General features: G+C 48.9%; 1 protein-coding gene across 4 annotated transcripts in view; it reads left to right on the top strand.

Moving 5' to 3' along the window:
• The first annotated feature begins 1442 nt into the window (after positions 1-1442).
• TBC1D2 (TBC1 domain family member 2) overlaps positions 1443-20177 on the top strand; it is a 40801-nt gene continuing 22066 nt past the window's right edge. Inside the window, exons 1-5 of one of the 4 annotated variants that reach the window (XM_057549064.1) lie at positions 1443-1930; positions 5331-5472; positions 7839-7986; positions 13492-13664; positions 16951-17147. In XM_057549064.1, coding sequence (XP_057405047.1) covers positions 1556-1930; positions 5331-5472; positions 7839-7986; positions 13492-13664; positions 16951-17147 — 1035 coding nt within the window. In that variant the 5' untranslated portion in view covers positions 1443-1555. The remainder of the gene's footprint in view (positions 1931-5330; positions 5473-7838; positions 7987-13491; positions 13665-16950; positions 17148-20177) is intronic. The other 3 variants (XM_057549063.1, XM_057549061.1, XM_057549065.1) reach the window with 3 other exon arrangements.

Genomic DNA, 20177 nt, shown 5'->3' with positions numbered 1-20177 from the left:
CTGGCTCAGCCAATTTTGTTACCAAAGATTCGGTCCTAATCCTGATGCCAAATGAGAATAACAAGGACAAGGTTTTGAGGACAAAGGAAAGAGAAATTTACTGATTGCCAGCAGATGAAAAGGGTAGCAGACTAATGTCCTGAAAACTACCGTCCTGCCTTCTGGGGAGAAAGCAGGTGTATTTAAAGGAAAGTCTTGGGGCTACGGTTAAGAGCAACAAGCAAAAACGGCAAGAAGGCCCGCCCACGTTAATCAGGAACAATGAATGCACAGTAACAAGAATCTAAGTTTTAGTTCCCAGGAACAAAGGGAGAAGACAGTAAACATTTCGCTTAGAAACCATCCATAAGTTTTAGCCTTGTGGCCCTGTTACAGGTTGGAGGATGTTATTTATTAGCTTGTTAAAAGACATTATTATCCTGTATGCTACTGACTTGTGAAATACTATTATAAATGATAATTCCTGCAGTTAACCGGTGTTAAATAAATTACTGGCAAAGACAATCTCAGTCTCTGAGCATAATTTGCCCCCCAACAATGAGAATTTTAAGGACTGCAGAGGGGGAGAAGCTAAAGGGAGCGAAGATAAGAAAGGGCTGGAGGAGAACCGTGATGCCCCTAAAAAGGTGGAAGGAAATGGGCTCCACAGCCCAAGTAGAGGGATGCGCCTAAGACAAAAGGGAAGGGGAGAAACTTAAGGACAAGAGGTAGAATGAGGCATGAAATTGACCGAGCATGTCAGGGCCTAGATACATATTTGTTTATTTACCCAATTTACTGAGCCCAACTCCGTCCAGGCACTGGATTCCAGAAGGGCAGCAGCGGGGCCCGGGCACCCCGTATAACGCGAGCAGCCAGGGAAGGAGGCGAGCGGGAGGTGGGACCGATTGAGCAGAAGCCGCCGCCGTCAGAGCTCAGTCACAGGGGTGCTAAATTAGCCCCGCGGATAATAAGCCCCTGGCAGCGCCCACGAGCCACGCGCGCTTTGAGCGGCGCCGGAAGTGGCGTCACCGAGCCGGGCGTCCCTTTCAACTAATGGCCGCGCGGTCCGCCGTCCGACGGTGACCCGAGCGGCACCTGGGGAAAAAAGGCGGGAGGCCCATAAGGCGCGAGAAGAGACCACCCATCCACGTCATTACGCGAGTTACCAGAGCAGCGTAGTCGGGGACGGGCGTCTCTTCCAGCTTCCCTTTCGCCGGTTAACCTAGCTCAGGGTCACCACGCCTTCAACCTGAGGACCGCCTCACGCCCGAAGGTGCCCCCAGTAAAGATGGCGGATAGGCACGGAGGAAAAGCCGGAAGAAGGCGGAGTGGGAGGAGCCGGCAGGGGGCGTGTCCTGGCTGCAGAGAGGTTCGGATGGGCGTAGCCAGCAGCCCCTACTGGGCTTTCCATCAAGGAGGCGCACACACCGCAGCCAGCCGGGTCCCTCCGTCGTCTCCTGGGGGCGGGTCACCACTGGCTCCGCCCCTGTCCGGAAACCTCCCTCTTGGAAGGTGTCACCTGAGTTTCCGAGATTTGACGGGAGTTGGGCCGCCGACCTCCAGTCCCTCGGCAATGGAGAGCACCCAGGAGAAACCCGCGGAGTCTAGTTCCCCCGTCCCCGGGTCCGAAGAGCCTGCCGGCTTGGCCAGGGACCCCGACGTGTTGCCTCCCAAGGAGTCGGAAGGCTGCGCCCGGCCCCTGGAGACGGCCCCCAAGAAACTCTGTGGATATTTAAGTAAGTTTGGCGGCAAAGGGCCCATCCGGGGCTGGAAATCCCGCTGGTTCTTCTACGACGAGAGGAAATGCCACCTGTATTATTCGCGGACCGCGCAGGATGCAAATCCCTTGGACAGTATCGACCTCTCCAGTGCAGTCTTTGACTGCAAGGCGGACGCCGAGGAGGGGACTTTCGAAATCAAGACTCCCAGCCGGATTATTACCTTGAAGGTAAATGGAGCAGTGTTTTCCTTTTCAGCTGGGATGAGATCCCAGGGCACAGCAGGGCGCAGGTGGGTGGTCACAGTAAACTTACGATCATCACCGACCCTGATCAGCCCAGTGAACCCTGGGTGCCCAGGGTTTTGTACTTTCCAAAGCACATTCACACCCACTTCCTCATTGGGTTCCCGCAACAAAACCCGGGATGATGGACCCATATTACGGATCAAGAAACTGAGTCACAAAGAGATGAAGTGACTGGTCCGAGGTCACACAACTAAAAAGTGGTGTAGCCCACACTTGGAATCCCATAGCTTTTCTACTTCTCAGTACTGTGTCAAAACTTTTACTTTTAGGTGTGGCTAACAATGCTGTTACCTTAACTTTCTCACTTGGGGCTGAAGTATAGTCAAGATATGAGCTTTGCCATCCTCTCTCAAGGCCCGGATCCTGAATTACTTTTCTTGATGTTGTGGCCAAAGGGAGTGAATGCTGAGAAAACGTTGGCAGAGATTGGGAGATAAATACTTAGGTTTCACTGATCAACCTAGATTGTTCATTGATGCACGTCTAAATCTGTTTTCTCATCAGTAGGTTTTGTTTTATTATCATATTTAACTGAGAAAGCCTGAAGCAGTGCAAAGGCCATGTGCTTTGAAATCAGACAGGCTTGGATTCAAGTTCTACATCAGCTACTTACTAGCTGTGTGACTCTGGGCAAGTTAACCTCTTAGTACCTAGATAGTTTGTGAGATTTATAACAGGGTGTGTAAGCACCTGGCACGTCACAGGCACCTGCAAGTTCCTGAATTAATCTCAGTGCCTAGAATACAGCCTGGCACCTAGTGGGTCCTCAATAAATATTTGTTGAATGAACACACCTAGTGATAGAACCAAGGTCAGAAAGTTCATGTCATGTCATGTCAAGAGGAAGTGCCCTAGAACTTAACTGGAAAGACAGGTGTGGGCTAAGAGTTCTAGAATTCACAATCATCAGAGGAGAGTGTGCCAGAAGACTGCCTCCTCCCTGGCCCCCTACCCTGTCTTCCCACACCTCCACCCCTACTTCCAGCCAACTGGGCATCTCTTGAGCCCCCTGGATATAGCCCACAGCTTTAGTTCCACTTTACTGTCTGGGCCAGGCTAGTGACCAGGCTGGGGGGTGGGGGGGATCAGCAAAAATAATGCAAATTAGAAATTCCAGGCCAGGAGGGCAGGCATTTTAGGGTTACATGGCTTATGGGTCATGTGTCTGCTCCCACACATTGAATGCTGTCTACAGGGTCGCTAACACGTGCCTTTTACTATTCCATTGATCCGTGTGTGTGCCTGGCACTGTGCTAGGCACTGGGGTGTGGCGCAAAATCAGACCTGCCCCCTGGGGCTCAAACCACTTAAGGTCTTGTGAGAGACCGACAGGGAGACTGGCATGCGCAGTAAAATGTTCTGTAGGGACAGTATGATAAGTCTGTTCCAGAAAGGTGCCGTGACAGGAAGGGTCTGTTCCACTGAGTAGGTAGGGCTCTCCAGAGAGGGCCTCGTGGGCCAGAGTGGGGGTGGGGTGGGAAGGGGGCGACCACACCTTGACGCTTGAAAGAGAAAATCGGTTTTCTACAAGCAGACAGAGGGAGAAGGATATTCCAGGCCAAGAGAGCCGCATGAGTAAACATAGGAAAACATGGTACAGCCTGGAATGTCCAGGCAAATCCCAGGAGCCTTGGGTATAGAGGGGCCCACAAGATGGAGTGGAAGAGCAGAGGCCCAGGGGCAGGGCATTTGTGAGGCCAGGGAGCTTGGATTTTGTCTTATGGGCTGTGGGAAATTGTCAGAGCCTTAAGCAAGGAAGCACTGTGAGATTAGAATGTCGAGAAAGGTCAGTCTGGCTTTTGGGTAGAGAACAAGTTAGGAGAAGGCCAGGCTGTGTTTCGGGAGTCCATCAGGAAGTGGTCAGGAGAGAATGACGGCTGAGCTAGAGCTGTAGCAGTGGGGAGGGAGACAAATGGGGGTGGCTAAGGATGTGAGGGAGGGGTCAGGGGTGGCTTGTGTAACTGGCTGACTGCCTGGTTGGGGCAGTCACTGACAGGAGGGAACCCAGGATGAGGAAACCGCAGGGTATATAGTTATATGTCCCCCTCAGTAGACTCTTAAGTTCCAAGAGGATAGGGCCGTGTGTGGGGGCTCACCAGTGCCTTCCACAGTCCCTGACACGTATAGCAGATGCTCAATATACACCTGTCCAATGAATTAATAAAATGGGCTGTTCGGGTATGGGCGGGAGCTTGTCAGCACAAGGTCATGGTGAAGCCCTGGGAGGGGCTGAGGTCTCTCAGGGAAAGTATATAGAAAGAGAAGAATGGTGGGCATCATTTTATCTGATTTGATACCGCCATGACAGGCCGAGGGCCTCTTTCAGGGAGCCCCCTAGCCTTGTGCACACCTCACCGTGGTCCTCTTGAGAAGGGGGCTTGCCCTGGTTGCCTGCTGATGTTCTCGCATGGCCTTGATTGTGGGCAGCTCTGTGAGGCTCACCATCCACTCCCAGCAAGCTGCCCAGCTTCTGCAGCCCAACCGATCCTAGGCTTTCTCTATGTAAGTCACGATCTCCTGGCTGTAAATTACAACAAATCTCTGGTCTAGAAGTGGGAGACCCGGGTTCTGGGACCCCCTCTGCCACCACCTGCCTGGGCGACCTCAAAGCCTTAGCTTCTCCATCTATGGAAGGGGCCAATCACTCCCGGCCTGCCTCCCCAGTGGAGGATCCGGCAACATAATGGAAGTGAGAGTAGGTATGTGGACCATCCAGTGCTGGGAGACTAATGACCAGCATCAACCATACCTCACGTGGGCTGCTTGGAGGGTGCCACAATGTTGTGTGCATATGGCTTTCCAGTCCCCAGTCACATCATCCCCAAAACAGGAGAGATTCTCCCCATTCCACAAAGTCAGCTAGGACACTGAGATGTCACACAGGGAGGTAATGATGCTACTAGGGCCCCAGCCAGGTCAGAATTTCAAAGCTCTCTCCCTCTCTCTTAACACCTCCAAATTCTTTTATCCAGTGAGCACATTTTGAGCACCTACTGCATGTCAGGAACTATGTTGGACACTTTACTTTCCTTACTTCATATCACCCTCATAACCACCCTGTGAAATGAGTGTTATCATCACCGTAGGACAGATGAGAAAACTGAGGCCCAGAAAGGTTAAGGAACCTCTGAGTGGGAGATCAGAGCCCGATTGTCTTCTGTTGCCAAGAAGCATGTTGTGTTTCAGAGGTGTCACCCGCAGTGACAATTTTTTTTTTCTGGGAAGGAGAGAGTTGCCAAGCCTCCCATGACCTTCCTGCATCCTACACCCAGTGCCACCATGTGGGCACGGGGCCTTGCCAACTAACCCTTGTGCTTCTCAGGCCGCCACCAAGCAAGCGATGCTATACTGGCTGCAGCAGCTGCAGATGAAGCGCTGGGAGTTCCACAACAGCCCGCCTGCACCTCCCGCCGTCCCTGACGCTGCCCTGGCTGGGAATGGGCCCGCCCTGCGCCTCGAGCTAGGTACCCAACGGGCTTGCCTCCTGCCCACACACCCAGGGCTCTTGGTGACCAAGCCTTTACCCTCCTTTTGGGAGTGAGTGGGAGGACCCCTCTGCTAAAGAAGCAGAGAGCCAGGGATGTGACTCAGGATGAGCTAGGGCAACAGTATAGCATCAAGGGCAAGAATATGGGCTCTGAGGCCAGGCTGGCTGGGCTCAGATCCTAATCCTGTGCAGTCTTAGGCAAGTTGCTTAACCTTTCTGAGCTTCAGTTTCCTTTCCTGTAAAATGAGGTTTATAAAGAATACCTACTCATTAGGGTTATTATGAGAATTAAATGAATCCTTACACCTTAAAGGGTTGGAACAATGCCTGCACATTGTCAGAGCTCAGTAGATGTCAGTTACTTTTATGATGATGACAATTACGGGAAGATCTCAAGAAATGAAACTTTCACAGAGTTGCTGTGAGGAAGGTTAATGAGAAAATGCAGTTATTGTTGTTGCTTCTTACATAAATGCTTTTGTGCTGTGAGTTGGGTAGATCCGTGATCTTATCCCCAGTGTTGCCGTGGGCAGAAGCTTCACCCCCTCCAGGTGGCCCACATGATCCCAAATCCTAAAACATCCCAGCATGGAGGAGTCCGGGAGCTCATACCCTCCTACCCCTATGCTGCAGCCAGCACTGTGACCAGCAGGTTTCACAGTTGAGACAGACCACCCACCGAGCTGCAGTGTGTCTAACATGCCTCACCCTCAGTTGACAGGGAAGCCCAATGGGCGAGGGCAGGACCTGTGGCTGGGCACCTCCTAGACCCTGCTACCCGGATGCTTTACAGACTGAGCTTATCTGCCCTTACCCTTCTCCCCACTTTTCCTTCCCTCAGTAAATGGGCTTCATTTACCTAGTTGCCCCTTCCTAGATCTCAGATAGCCGGTCCAGTCACCTGGGCTGGCCATGTCTACCCTCTGGCCTACACGTCAGATCTAGGCCCTCACTGCTATTGCCTTGGGTCAGTCCTCAACTCTTAGCTAGAAAACCACAGCAGTCTCCTCTCCAGTGTCCCCATGTCCCAGCCTGCCACCTCAGACCCAACCTCTTCACTGCAGCCCGAGCGAGCTTTCTCAAATGAGCGCCTGAGCCCCACCCCGCTTCCGTGGCCGCCCTCCATGTCCCAGGCCCAGTCCCAGCTTTTTAGCACCAGACTCAGGCCTCATCCTTCCTCGTCTCACCTCTGCCTGCTCCCCCAGTGCCCGCCTCGTGCTGTGCACTTCAGCAGCACCAGAGGCGTCCCTGCCTCCTCTTCTCTGCCTGGTGAATTCCTGCTTACTCTCTATGGCCAAGCTCCACTGCCACCTCCTCCTTTTGCCAGCCTCCTCTTGGAAGCCTTCCGGGACTTTGCCTGCTGGACTCTCTGTGAGCCCTCAACACTTTTTGTGGATGGTTACATTGTGTTCTAATCACAGCGTCCTTGTCAGTCTCTGCCCCCTAGCCCTCAAGGGTGGGGGTCATGTCTTTGTCACCTGCGTCCCAAGTATCTGGCACCCTGCCAGGCACATTGGATATTTGTTGAGTGAATGGGTGAGCGAATACATTGAATTTTATCATTAATGAGGAAAGGAATGTAAAGCCCTGAGCAGAATGCCGGGTACATAGTGAGTGTTCAATGTGTGGGAACTGTCCTGATAATACAGTTATTATATGTGTACCTGCACACTGTTAACTGTCATAGTCAATGTTCCTTTTTATGGTTTATGATACTCATCTGTAATTTTCCCAGAGAACCTTCTGGGTGTTTTATGCTTGTAAGGACTTTCTTTGGGGAAGGGTTTGTTTGCTTTTGCTTCTGCACTTCTACTCACCCTCCACTCCCATCTGCGGGAGAGCCAACAGCCCTGGCTGTGCAGGAAACTGCAGCCTGAGCTGACACAGTTGCCGGCTCCGCCTCAGTCTAGAAGCAACAAGAAACCCTCCCGAAGACAGAATTCCTGAGTGTCCTGAAATCAGAAGAACCAGGTTCTCAGAAGAATGGCTTTGGTTCAGCACACTCAGCGGGCCTCTTCTGGGCCAGCCCCTGCTGTGGGCATGGTTGCCATAATGACCAGGCGCCAGTCTCCTGAGGACGCTGCGGGGAGACACAGGAAGCCGCGGTGTAGGCTTCTCCTCTGAAGCCCTTCTCGTCCGCAGCAAGCCACACCCTCCTGGACCCAGGGCCCCTGCGAAACCTTCCCCAGAAAGACATTCCTGGAGCCCTGAGCAAGCTGGCAGGCCCTGGATTAGCTGTCTGGAGACGGCTGCCCCACCTCTCCAGTCTCCACCCTGTCTAGTCTTTCTAAGTGCAGTGACCCGACCCCAGCATGGATGATTTTCCTTTTCTTTGTTCCCCAGAGCAAGAGGAGGCGGAGCTAGAGGAATTCCTGTGTCCCGTGAAGACGCCTACTGGGCTTGTGGGCATGGCAGCTGCCTTGCAGCCGGTCCCTGCTATGCCCTTGGCCCTTCAGAATATCTCCCTCAAGCACCTGGGAACTGAAATACAGTAAGTGCAGTGGAGCTGAGGGGCCTGCCAGGCTGCAGGCAGCACCTTCTTTGGAGCTTACAGTGATCTGGTGTGACTCCCCTGCAGGGAGGTGGACTTGGGTTGGGGGTTTGGGGCTTTATTTTCAATTCATTACATCATTACTTTAAAATACTACATTTGTTCTGGTTTTTAAAGTCGTACACCATCTTTGTAGCAAGTTAGAAACATCTAGAAAGATATAAATTTAAAATTACCCATAGTCCTTTCACCCAGACAAGCGTTCTTAGCATCACTTTCTTCACATTTTCTATATACATATATGCATAATTGAGATCATATTCAATGTAATGGAGTGATGGCTTCACAAATGTCTACATATGTCAAATGCATCAGATTATTCACTTCTCACATGTGTAATTTACTGTACGTCGATTACATCTTAGCTTCTTTTTCATCTAATAATGTGTGATATATACAATTTATATTTCCCACTGGCAGGCTTTGTTTTAAATAGTTCATAAGAAGATAGCACTATGGCCTGAGCTTTGGGGCCAAACTGCCTGCGTTTGTATCCTGGCTCCACCAGTCATGGGCTGTTCCACCCTTGGCAAGTTGTTTGATTTCTCTGTGCTTCACTTAAATTATTCGTACATGTAAATACAACAGTATTTGCCTTACAAGATTAGTGTGTGTGTGTTTGCGGTGGGGCCGGGGGGTGGGGGGGGGTTTATAAATGGGTTAATACATGTAAACTGCTTTAGAACTGTGCCTGGGGATCAGTAAGCACTTAAATATTATTCTGCTGCTATTATTGTTGCTCTAATTGAAGGGATGGAAGCTTATGGGAATTCAGACTGTACCTAACATTGATCCTGTTTGGGTGCTTATTTTCTGTGTGGACTTCAGACAAACTGGGACCTCTTAGAAAGCAGAATAGATTGTTCCCTGGACTTAGATTAGAGACCCCGCCTCTGTGTGACTCAAGCGTAGCACTTCTCTCTGTCTGCTTCAGTGTTTGAATTTGCTTGGGTAACTAGCAGGAGAGTGATGCCGTTCTCAGGAGAGAAGCAGGTTTTAGGGAAAATATGATGAGTGTCCTTTAGGGTCTACTGGCTAGAGATGGAACTACCCCACAGACATTTGGATGGAAAGGCCTAGAACTCAGGAGAGAGATCTGAGCCGGAGAGAGAGACTTGGGGGGTATGGGACCTGGTTGAGCCCCCCAGGATGAGAGGACAAGGATGGCGCCCTGCAGGGGATCTTCCCTTGGGAGGAGCTGGAGGGGACTGGGTACACGGGGAGCCTGCTGTGGGGAGAGGGGACCTGAGAAGCCCAGCCACCCAGCCAATGTGTGTCCAGGGTGGTCTCACCAAGATTAAGCCAGGTTTGTGCCTAATGATGGCCACCCAACAACAGAAGCAGAACTGAGAACCTGCAGAGACCAAGAAAGGAAGGAAGTTTCCGAGGATCAGTCAGTTACGTGTCATAACCCACAGAAAATGTGAGACAGTTTTGCAAGTGCCCTGGCTGCTGACAGCCCTGGAAAGACCAGGGTTGCCCTATGTCTCCTGCACCCCCTTTCCCTGGCGGGTCTTGGTGCTTGCTCTTGGGTCTGCCATGAGCCCAGGTCATACTCGAGGAAGGACACTGTGCTAGGTGCCTTACACTCTCAACAAGGTATCTGGACAAACCTGTGAAGTGGTATCTAATGGTTAAGTTCTCAGACCATGGATTAGACATCCAGGTCTATTGCTCAGCCCCACCATTTGCTCGTTCTGTGGCTTTGGTTACCTATCCTTTCCAAATCAAAGTTCTCACTGTGCAGTGGAGGTTATAATAGTGCTTACTTCATTGGGCTGTTGTGAGGAGTAAAAGAGTTAAATGCATGTGGGTGAAGATTAGATGAGTTGAATTCCTAGGGTTTATCTTAGACCTGGCCCATGCAAGGGCCCAGTCATTGTTTGTTGTGGATATGTTCCTCATCCCATTGCAGATGGGAAAATCCAGGCTCAGAGAGGATAAGTGTCCTGCCCAAGGTTATCTATCCTTCCAGAACAAGTCCTTATGACCACTACTCCCATGCTGACCACGCCTTTCAGACCTAGAGCTAAACCTACACAGAAAACGATCCATGAACTGCTCCAAGCAAAGTCAATACATTTATGAAATGGAGATGCCTCTTCCAAGCACAGTAGTTTGGCTGGGTAATGGCCACCTGGGCTGTGACAGTAGTTAGTGAGCTGCCCATCCTCAGAGGAGACGTGTGCTAGGGCTTAGAATAATCTTTGCTGCCCTGAAGTTGAGGTTTCTATGCCTTCCCACACCCCAGGACTGACTGCTTGTGAGGCCCTGGACATACTGGGGAGGCTGCAGCCCCTGGACAAGGGGAAGTAGGGGCAGCAATAATGGTCACCCCACCCAGCCAATGCCCCTGGCTGTAGGGATGTGCCCCAGGGTCCTTGCCAAATCATGTGGCTTATGGTGTGTGAGATCCATGTAATGGGGCTCAGCACAGGACCCAGCACAGAGTGATACTCAGTAAATAGTGCTTCTCATGGTCATCATTCGTATTAATATGACCACCACCCTTTTATTTTTAGATGGGTAAAGTAAGAACTCAGAAGAGGAAATGACTAGCCCAAGGAGTCAGGGCTCCTTATTCAAGGTCAGGTGTTAGGAGTGCTGAGTTCTAATTTCTTCTCTGTTCTAAGTTTAATTGATTAATTTTACCTTCCATCAGTCATCTGTACTCTCCATTAAAGTACAATCTCACTCTTTTCCTGTTTGGGACCCAACTATACCAAAAAACTGCGTTTTGTTTTAAAAACAAGCTTAAGATCAAATGATAGTTCTTTGAAAAGATTAACAAAGTTGACAAACATTTATCTAGAAAGACCAGGAAAAGAAAACAGACCCAAATGACTGAAGTCAGGAACAAGAGAGGGGACATTACTACCAACCTTACAGAAATAAAAAGGTTTATAAGGGAATACCATGAACAATTCTACGCTAATAAATTAGATAACTTAGATGAAATGGACAAATTCCTAGAAAGACAAATTACTGAAACTGACTCAAGAAGAAATAGAAACTCTAAATAGACCTGTAGCAAGTAAAGAGATTGAATTAGTTATCAAAAAATTACACGCCACCCCACCTACACACACACATGCACACACACAAAAACCTAGGACCGGATAACTTCACTGGTGAAGTCTACCAAACATTAAAGAAGAATTAATACCAACTCTTCACAAACTTTACCACCACCCCCCCCCACAAAAAAGAGGAAAGAGCATTTCCCAATTCATTCTATAAGGCCAATATTATCCTAATAACCAAAACCACACAAAGGTAATGTTTTGAACACCCAGAGCCTTCACCTAGACTCTCCTTATATTAATCTTGCCAGCAGGCTTCTTTTTCTAACTTCACAGAGGGCATGGACCTTCATGAATCTCAGCTTTATGTAAGAATTTCAGTTTTAACTTCATACTTTGCATGGGTCCAAAACCTTGTTTTCTTTCCTCCTTTGCAACCAAGGCTCTAGGTTTCTGGTATCAACAGTTTATTTCTGATCACAAGAAAAAATAAATGTAACTATGTGTGGTGATAGGTGTTAGCTAGACTTACTGTGGTGATCCTTTTGCAATAAGTATATATATTAAATCAATATGTTGTACACTTGAAACTAATATAATGTTACATGTCAATTATATCTCAAATTTAAAAAAAGCAGTTGATCCCTGGACAAACTCATGTCCTAGCCAACTTTCATAATAATAATGCTGCAAACAAACACTTCCAAATTCAGTGTCATGTAATAATAAACATTCATTTCCTGCACATCTGGGTTCACGTGATACAGGCTAGGTTCACCTGGTCTTGGCTCCAAGCCGTTGGGAAGATCTAGGTTTCCTCCACATATTTCTCACGTTCCATGGACCAGCAGCTATGAGGCATGTTCTTCAAGAGGGCAAGCCCTACGTGCAAGCACATTTTAAGCCTATATTTACATTATATCTGCCAACATCCCTTTGGCCAAAGCAAGTCACATGGCTGTGCCCAAAATCAAAAGGAGGAGGGGGACGTACTCTGCTCCTGTGGAGGTAGAGGGGAAGGGGTAAATATTTGCTGAAAAGTAATTTAATCTATATATTCATCTTCCTCTTTACTTCCCACTTGAGTTTCAACTCCTTTTTTGTGTTTAGTCCCTAGGGATTTTCCCTTCCTTTTCTGAGAATTCAGCTAAATATTTTTGAAATATGTTTTGCATTTATCTAGCATCTAGGTGCTTGTGGAACAAGGGTTTTTCAGAGTATTTTGTCCACCATATTGCTAGACATATACATCACATGGAGGGATGATAGAGCAAAGCCAGGACTCCATCACAAGTCTACAGACTTTTTCATCCCTTTGTTTTCTGGCCACGCTATTGCTGCCCTTTAGGTAATTGACCTCCTCCTGCAGTGTTTTTCAAACTGTTGACCAGTAAGAAATACATCTTATTATATGGCTCAATACACATATATGTAATTCACAAAATTTTAATCCTTTCTAAGTGGGACGCATTCTGATATTTTCCATTCCATTTTTTTAAAATGCTGGTCGCGATACTAAACTGATTTTACAGTCTACCAATGGCTCACATCCTGCAGTTTGAAAAACACTGACCTAGTGAACTCTTTAGTCATTTTTTCTTCCTTGTTATTAGTTTTGGAATATGTCTACTTTTATACCTTTGCAAAGGGAAAATAAACTCAATTGAACTGCCTCTTCATCCAACTCATGAACTTCTCTGTGGTCTGTGGTGCCAGGTGCTACCTAGTTCCTTCCTGCAAAACAAACATCTATTGAGTCTGTACTCTGGGCACATGTGACCCAGTGCCAGGTGCCAATAGGCATGCAGGTAGGTTAGTGCCCAGTTCTTGAAGAAAAGACACCACTACTCAGTCTAGACAAGTACTTGGTCAAAGAGTGACCCATGCATGAAGTGCAATAAGCTCCTTGGAGGCTGTGAGGTGATCAGTGAAGGCTACAGAGAGAACAGGTCTGAGCAGGGAAAGAAAGCAAGGGGAGCAAGAGGCCAGGAGGTGTTTGGAACTTTTCTTAGCAGAAGTAGGGAGCCACTGGTGATTTTTAAGCCAGGTAGTTATAAGACCAGGTGAAGGTTTCGGGAAAGTTAGTTTGGCAAATCCATTTCAGTGAACAGACAAATGCCCCTGCCCTCATGGAGCTTATGTTCCAGCAGTGGGGTTGGAGGCAGAAGAGTCAAGCTTGTATTGTTTACAAGGAATACTGCGTATGGAAGGTGATATGCATGATGAAAAATGGAAAGGAGAAGGGTAAGGGTGATGGGAGAGGCTCAGATGGGTTGCCTCCTGCAGGGTGCCTGCAGTCAGGCAGACTGATCAAGTCATGACCGGGGTGGAGATGCGGCCTGAGCGCCAGCAGTGGCAGCGGGAAGGGTAGTGGGCAAGATAGCAGGGCTGTCAGCCCCATGATCCTCTATTTTCCTTTCAGAAACACGATGTACAACATCCGGGGCAACAAGCAGACCCAAGGAACAGGCCACAGACCCCCAGGAGAAGATTCTGCACTGAGCGAGGAGCCTCAGAGGGAGGATCAGCCCTCGCCTCCTGACCTCAGCGCCCCGGGTGAGCCTCTGCCTCGTCTGAGCTGCCTTCAGAGCCTAAGTGGGTGCCTCTCTCCTCCCCATAAACAAGCATCCGTGCTTTTGTGTGTCAAAGGTGGAACTCTCCAGGTCACTCCTCCTGGGCTTCCATGGGTCTGGTAGTAATGATTCATTCTTTCTTTCTTTCTCTCTTTCACTCTTTCTTTCTCTCTTTCTTTCTTTCCTCCCTCCCTCCCTCCCTCCTTTCTTTCTTTCTTTCCTTTTCTTTTTTTTTTTTTTAACTTGTGGTAAAAATACATAACAAAATTTACCACTTTAACCAATTTTAAGTGTATAATTCAGTGGCATTAGTTACATTCACGTTCTTGTGCAACCATCACTACCATCCATTTCCAGAACGCTTTTCATCTTCCCAAACTGAAACACCAAGCAATGATTCTTGAAGTAATAAGGGAAAATATGTCGCTTTTTCTTTCTTCCTTTTTTTTTTTTTTAATTTATAAGGAAAGGATATAAAAATGCTTTTCTGGGATGATTAAAACCAGATCTACCTGAAGAAGCAGAACAAATGACCTCAAGGTATTCATCCCCTCTATGACACGGCACTTTATTTCTTTACAAAATATTAGTGACCCATACCGTCGGCGGGGGTGGGGGGGGTTTGGCATCTTTGAAATTAGCATAAATGCCCTTAAAACATGTTTTAACTATGTAGAAGCAGTTGGGAGAAAACTGGCTAAGGCAGCACTGAGGGGTCTTATGGTAGAGAGGACCCCTGGGCTGCGTAGAAATTACTCTAGAAAAAGCACCACTTTGGAGCAGTGCCTGATGAGGCCCCACAGATCACGATGAACAGCCCAAGAGAAGATCAGTACTGTATCTAATCAATAATAATAATAGAACTAGCACTTACGTGTAGCAGGTACTTTGTGCCAGGGCTACTCTAAGCCTTTTTTTTTTTTGGTAGCAGTTTCATTCTGCTGTAATTCACATACCATACAATTCACTCCTTTGAAACATACAATTCAGTGGCTTTCAGTATCTTCACAGAGTTGTGCAACCATCACCATAATCAAATTTAAAACATTTTTATTACCCCCAGAAGAAACCCCGTACCCCTCAGCCATCAGTCCCAGTCTCCACCTCCCTTCAGCTCTAGGCAACCACTAATCTACTTTCTGCCTCTGTAGATTTGCCTGTTCTGGACATTGCATGTAAATGGAATCTACAATATGTAGTCCTCTGTGATTGGCGTCTTTTACTCAGCAGAATCTTTTCAAGTTTCATCCACATGCACGAAGCGCTTTACATGCATTAACCTGTTTAGTCTTTACAACAACCTGAGCGGTAAATACTGTTCTCCTCATTTAATAACTGAGGGAACTGGGAACGGATGTGAGGAATGACTCGCTCACAGCTGCACAGTGAGTAACAGAATAGGATTCAGACCAAACAGTCTGGCCCCATATTCCTGCCTGAAGCCTCTTTTCTGAGTCAGTGACTTTGCAAACTACCTCTTTATTGCCATGAAACCTTGTCCCCATAAACAAAATCTGATACACAAAGCAAATAAAAGCAGAGTTGAGGCAGGGTTAGGAGTCTAGGCTCCCCCTCAGCCCCTCCCGCCCCACCCTCTTCCCTTCCCAGCCAGCCCTTGAGGCGATCCCACGAAATCCTAGGGCGCTGATTGAAAACCACTGTCTTAGGCCTCCGTTTTTCCCAACTGCAAGATGGGCACAGTGATCCTACCCTGCCTGCCCTCAGGGTTGGTGGACAGTAGCGTGCAGGGCTCCAGGGAGCCTCCTTGCTCTCTTAGATCCCGTGGCAGGAAAGGGAAAGAAGCATTGCATTCCTCTGAGCTCTGCAGGCTGCTTCGTACCTGGCTCAACCAGATTTCTTTTAAGCCTGAAACAAGACCGTTCTGTTCTTGTACTCAGCAAGGCCAAGGAGTTTCTGGTTCCTGTCACCTACTAGAGCAGTTTTTTATCTGCTCAAGACTATTTGGTTGGCCCTTGGCCTGGTCCCCAGAAGAAAGCTGCTAAGTCATTCAGCTTGTCCTGCAAGCCCTGTCCCCTCCCCTGGGATCTCATACCACATCCTTATTTTTAACATCATAGTCCCAAAAGAACTGGGTGTGACTTACTACAATGTATATCAGGGGGAAGATAAATGAGTAATTTGAGTTAGGAAATTTAGATAAGCTCAAGAAAAAATCCTGCAGTGTGCCAAAGGTGGGCAGCAAACGTGGCTCTGAGCTTCTCAGCAGCCAAGGCAAAGAGGGAAAGGCAAGTGGTTAGGTTATTTCCAGTGTCCGTAAGACTATAAACACATATTTTCTTGAAAGAAGCAAAGCTGGCCCTGAGAGCTGTGGGCCATTGGTTGCTGACCCAGGCTCTACTGGAAATGAAAGGATACAGCCTTGAGACATTCAGCTGTGGGAGATATGTCTCCTAATTTAGCTTGTAATTAGAATCAAATGAGAGTTTACATTACTCACTGGGGCAAGAATGCAGAGTACAGATATTTTGTGCTCCTATCAATGGACAGATCTGTGTGCTTTAAAAATCGCCCAGAGCCTGGAGGTGAGATCCCGAAATAAGAAAAAATACATCCTGCCTGGGCCCGTGCCTGAGAAGATGGCCACCTGGCAAACACTAGCGGGGTAGTAGGAGGTAACCCGTGCAGGTTGAGGTTGGAGAGTAGGGAACAGAGAGTAGAGGATGGGCTGGATGACCCGGCACAGTATAAACAATGTTTATATAGTCCAGTGGTTCTCAGAGTATGATCCCTGCACAAGCTGTATCAGCATCACCTAGGAACATTTAAAAATACAAATTCTCAAGCTGCGCCCCAGGCCTATTGAATGGAAAGCTCTGGGAGTAGGGTCCCCAAACTGCATTTTTTTTAAATATTTTTTTAAATAAATTTATGTATTTATTTATTTATTTTATTTTTGGCTGCATTGGGTCTTCATTGCTGCATGCGGGCTTTCTCTAGTTGCGGCGAACAGGGGCTACTCTTCATTGCGGTGCGAGGGCTTCTCATTGCGGTGGCTTCTCTTGTTGCGGAGCATGGGCTCTAGGTGTGTGGGCTTCGGTAGTTGTGGCACACAGCCTCAGTAGTTGTGGCACATGGGCTTAGTTGCTCCGCGGCATGTGGGATCTTCCTGGACCAGGGCTCGAACCCGTGTCCCCTGCATTGGCAGGTGGATTCTTAACCACTGCGCTACCAGGGAAGTCTCCCCAATCTGCATTTTACCAGGCCTTCCAGGTGCTTCTGCAGCAAGCCCAAGTTTGAGAACTACTGAAGCCGCTGATCACAACCTCTGTGTTCCTCCTCTTGAGCAGGGAAAGATCCAGCAGATTCTCTGAAGCCTACACCCAAGTCCTCTCTGACCGCCAATCTCATTCAGAAAGCCAAGCGTCAGAGCAACACCTTCCCACTCTTCACCGAAGGACTCACTCGGAACCGAACCGCCCAGGAGAAAGTGCTGGCCTTGGAGCAGCAGGTTCTGATGCTCACCAAGGAGCTAAAGGCTCAGAAGGTGAGCTCTGGCCCCAGAGAGGCCCCAGGCTCCAGTGGACCCCTCTGGGCCTGGAGCCCCTGGACAAGCTAGATGTGATGCATTAGCCAGCCTGTGGTCCTTAACTGCCAAACTGCAGGTGGCTGGAAATGCTGTGCTGTTCATCAGTCAGGGACATACTGTCACTCGAGCTAGGTGACAAAAGGCCACCAAGGGCAGGTCTCTCAGATCTCTCCTGGGAGACTGTGCATGATCTGACCCCACACCCGAAGACAGACAGTGTTTGGAGGAGGGTAATCTGCATGCAGGGCCCTGGGAGGGGCCACCGAAGGAACTGGGGGATCTTTGACCTGGCAGCTGGTAACTGGGTGCAGGACAGAGAAACCAGGCTGAGCCAGGCCCAACAGAAGACAGTGACAGGGGGAAGATTTAGGCTTCATAAAGAGAGAAGTTAATTATAGCAGTTAAGAGAGAAAGAGCTACATGGTCATTGTAGGTAACAGATCACACACATACACAGACGTTAAAATCACTCAAAAATCCTACAACTCAGAGAGTAAATCAAGTTCACATTCCAGGGGTGACCTCATGAAGTAGTAAGGGTCACATGGCAGGGAGGCAATGGGGGATGCAGCATGGGCAGTAGCTCTCTTTAGCACAATAAAAGTGATTAAACCAGCACAGTTGTTACCAAAAATCCTGAGCGTGGTGCCTGTGGTACTCTAGTGATGGGCCCCACTGAGGGCCCAGGCTCCTTTTCCTCTGAGAGGAAGGCCTAAGCTCTCTTGCTTGAGCTTTGGCTACTCTGAATCTCTGTCTGCTTTATTTCTGTTCTTGCTCCTGGGGAGGTAAGGGGTATACTCTATTTACTTCTAAATATTCTCCCCTTTGTACATTTCTTCTTTTCCTTTCTGCTCTGTTTTTAGAGGACACAGTCCAGAAAAATGCTCTCCCTACCTAGTTTTGCCCCTTCTCTACCTTTCTTGCCCCTAAACAGTTATCACAGGAACCAGCAGAGGCTTCATTCCTGGCAACTCAGGGGTTACATTTAATGAAGCAGCTGGTGATTAGAGTCCTCGAAGGAGGAAGCTCAATCATTCATGTGTTCTCAATTCATTTGTTTATTCACGAAGCTTTTATTGAGGGCCTGTTACAGGCATGCAGTGTTCTAGGTGCTGCGGAACAAACAGTGAGAAAAGACACAGCCCTGCCCTTGCAGGCTTATAGCACCCAAGTATATCCTTACAGCATGTGAAGTCTCCTCTGATGCCACTTAGCAGCCCAGCCATCACTCTTTTCCTCCGTCACCTTTGCGTTCCTGTCATGAGGCTGCTGGCCTCTCCTGAGAGCTGAGCGCATTAAGCTGAGCTGTAGCAGCTTCCTGATCCCTGTATCAGTACAGCTTCAGTCCCAAACCCGACCTGGAAAGGAAGAGCAATGTAGAATGTAAACACCGCTTGTCGTTTCCGTGCTTCTTCCCCTCCTTTCTAGGAAATGTGGGCAGCCTCCCGTGACTCGGCCTTTCCTTCTAAGGCATTAGGAATTGTCAAATGAAGTGGAGAGGCCCCGGGAGACCTAGATTTCATTCCGCTTTGCCCCTCATGGCTGTGCAGCTCTGGAGGACTCTCCGTTCTTCAGGAAATGAGGCAAGCTCTTGGAGACTAGTACGGGCTGCCCAGGATGTTGACAACTCCCCTACAGTCAGAGTGCAAATGTCAGGAGGAAGTTGTTCCAACATTAAAGAATCTGGACTTTTTTACTAATTCACTTTCCAGCAGACCTCAACCCTATCCTGGGGCAGATAGTGGGGAGGAGATCAAGTCTTGAGGTTTAGCTTCTGACTCACGAAATGAGTGGATGGTGTGCTCTCTGACCCATCTCCCAGATGGCCGCACCGCCCCGGCACACAGGATCTTAGTTCCCTGACCAGGGATCCAACCCACGCCCCCTGCGGTAGAAGCGCAGCATTCTAACCACTGGACCTCCAGGGAATTCCCTCCTCCTCTTTATATGGACTTATAATCATGTTTTCTGAAGAGGCCTGTGTCCAGATTCATAAAGCTGGGTGCCTGGCACCCAGCAGCTGCCCCAAACATGCAGGCTTTGATTATTTTGGCTGTGACTGTGACATTCCCTGCTCTCCTTGTTGATTCCTTCCCGCTTTACAAGGAGTAAAAGCACCCCCCTCCCTCCCCGAGGGGCTCTGGGAGATGTGCTTGTGGGGTATGGCAGTGATGGAAGGAGACCGTCCTTACCTTTATTCCACATTTAGAAGGGGGACCCCAGCCAGACCAACTGTGGGGTTTCACGTTCAACCCAAATACCAAAACCAGTGAGGAGAAGGAGAAAAAGAGACTGACTCTTGACCTAGAGGTAAGACAGAGGAGTCTGGCACAATCTTGGGGTGCCCATTGGTACCCCAGGCACTCAAAAATGCTGGTCAGAGAGCAGCTCTCCATCTGAGACCTTTTAAGTGTAATACCTCAGCTGGGGAAACAGTCCCCTGGACTTCCTGGGCCCATGTCTACAAGATGCCCTCCTGTGTCTCTTCAGTGGGCAGGTGCCACCTTTTTGCCTCAGGCTGCAAGAGGACATGGGAACTGGGGGTCTCGTCCTGGCTCAGCCAGCCAGGCAGACACTGCCAATAGCTTTAGCGATTTTTAAGAATTTGTATCTCAAACTCTGTTGGATGCTATGGAGGGCACTGAGGTACACTGGGCCAAATCCCTGCCCTTGGGGACCTCACCATCCAGTGGCTGAGGAGAAGACGTGAGCACAAGTAACTGCTGGTATGAAGTGTGGCCCCAGTACTGTGCTGGCTGGTGCCTTCCACACACTGTCTCTCCTCTTTACAGCAGTTATCCTCTCCTTTTCCTGACACACTGAACTTCTGAGAGCTTCTGCATGCCCATGCCCTCCTGGGCGCTGAGTCAGGGTTCAGGCTCTGGTCTGTCTGCCTCCAGAGCTTCTGCCCTCTTCGCTGCACCACGTTCAAGGGGCTCAGAGAAGGTGGCTGACTTGTCCAAGGTCACGCAGCTGGAAGAGCCAGGA

This window comes from Balaenoptera acutorostrata, chromosome 6, assembly GCF_949987535.1.
Source record: "Balaenoptera acutorostrata chromosome 6, mBalAcu1.1, whole genome shotgun sequence".
Taxonomy (NCBI): Eukaryota; Metazoa; Chordata; class Mammalia; order Artiodactyla; family Balaenopteridae; genus Balaenoptera; species Balaenoptera acutorostrata.
The sequence above is the reverse complement of the archived record's forward strand: the minus strand, read 5'-3'. Positions and strand labels throughout refer to the sequence as shown.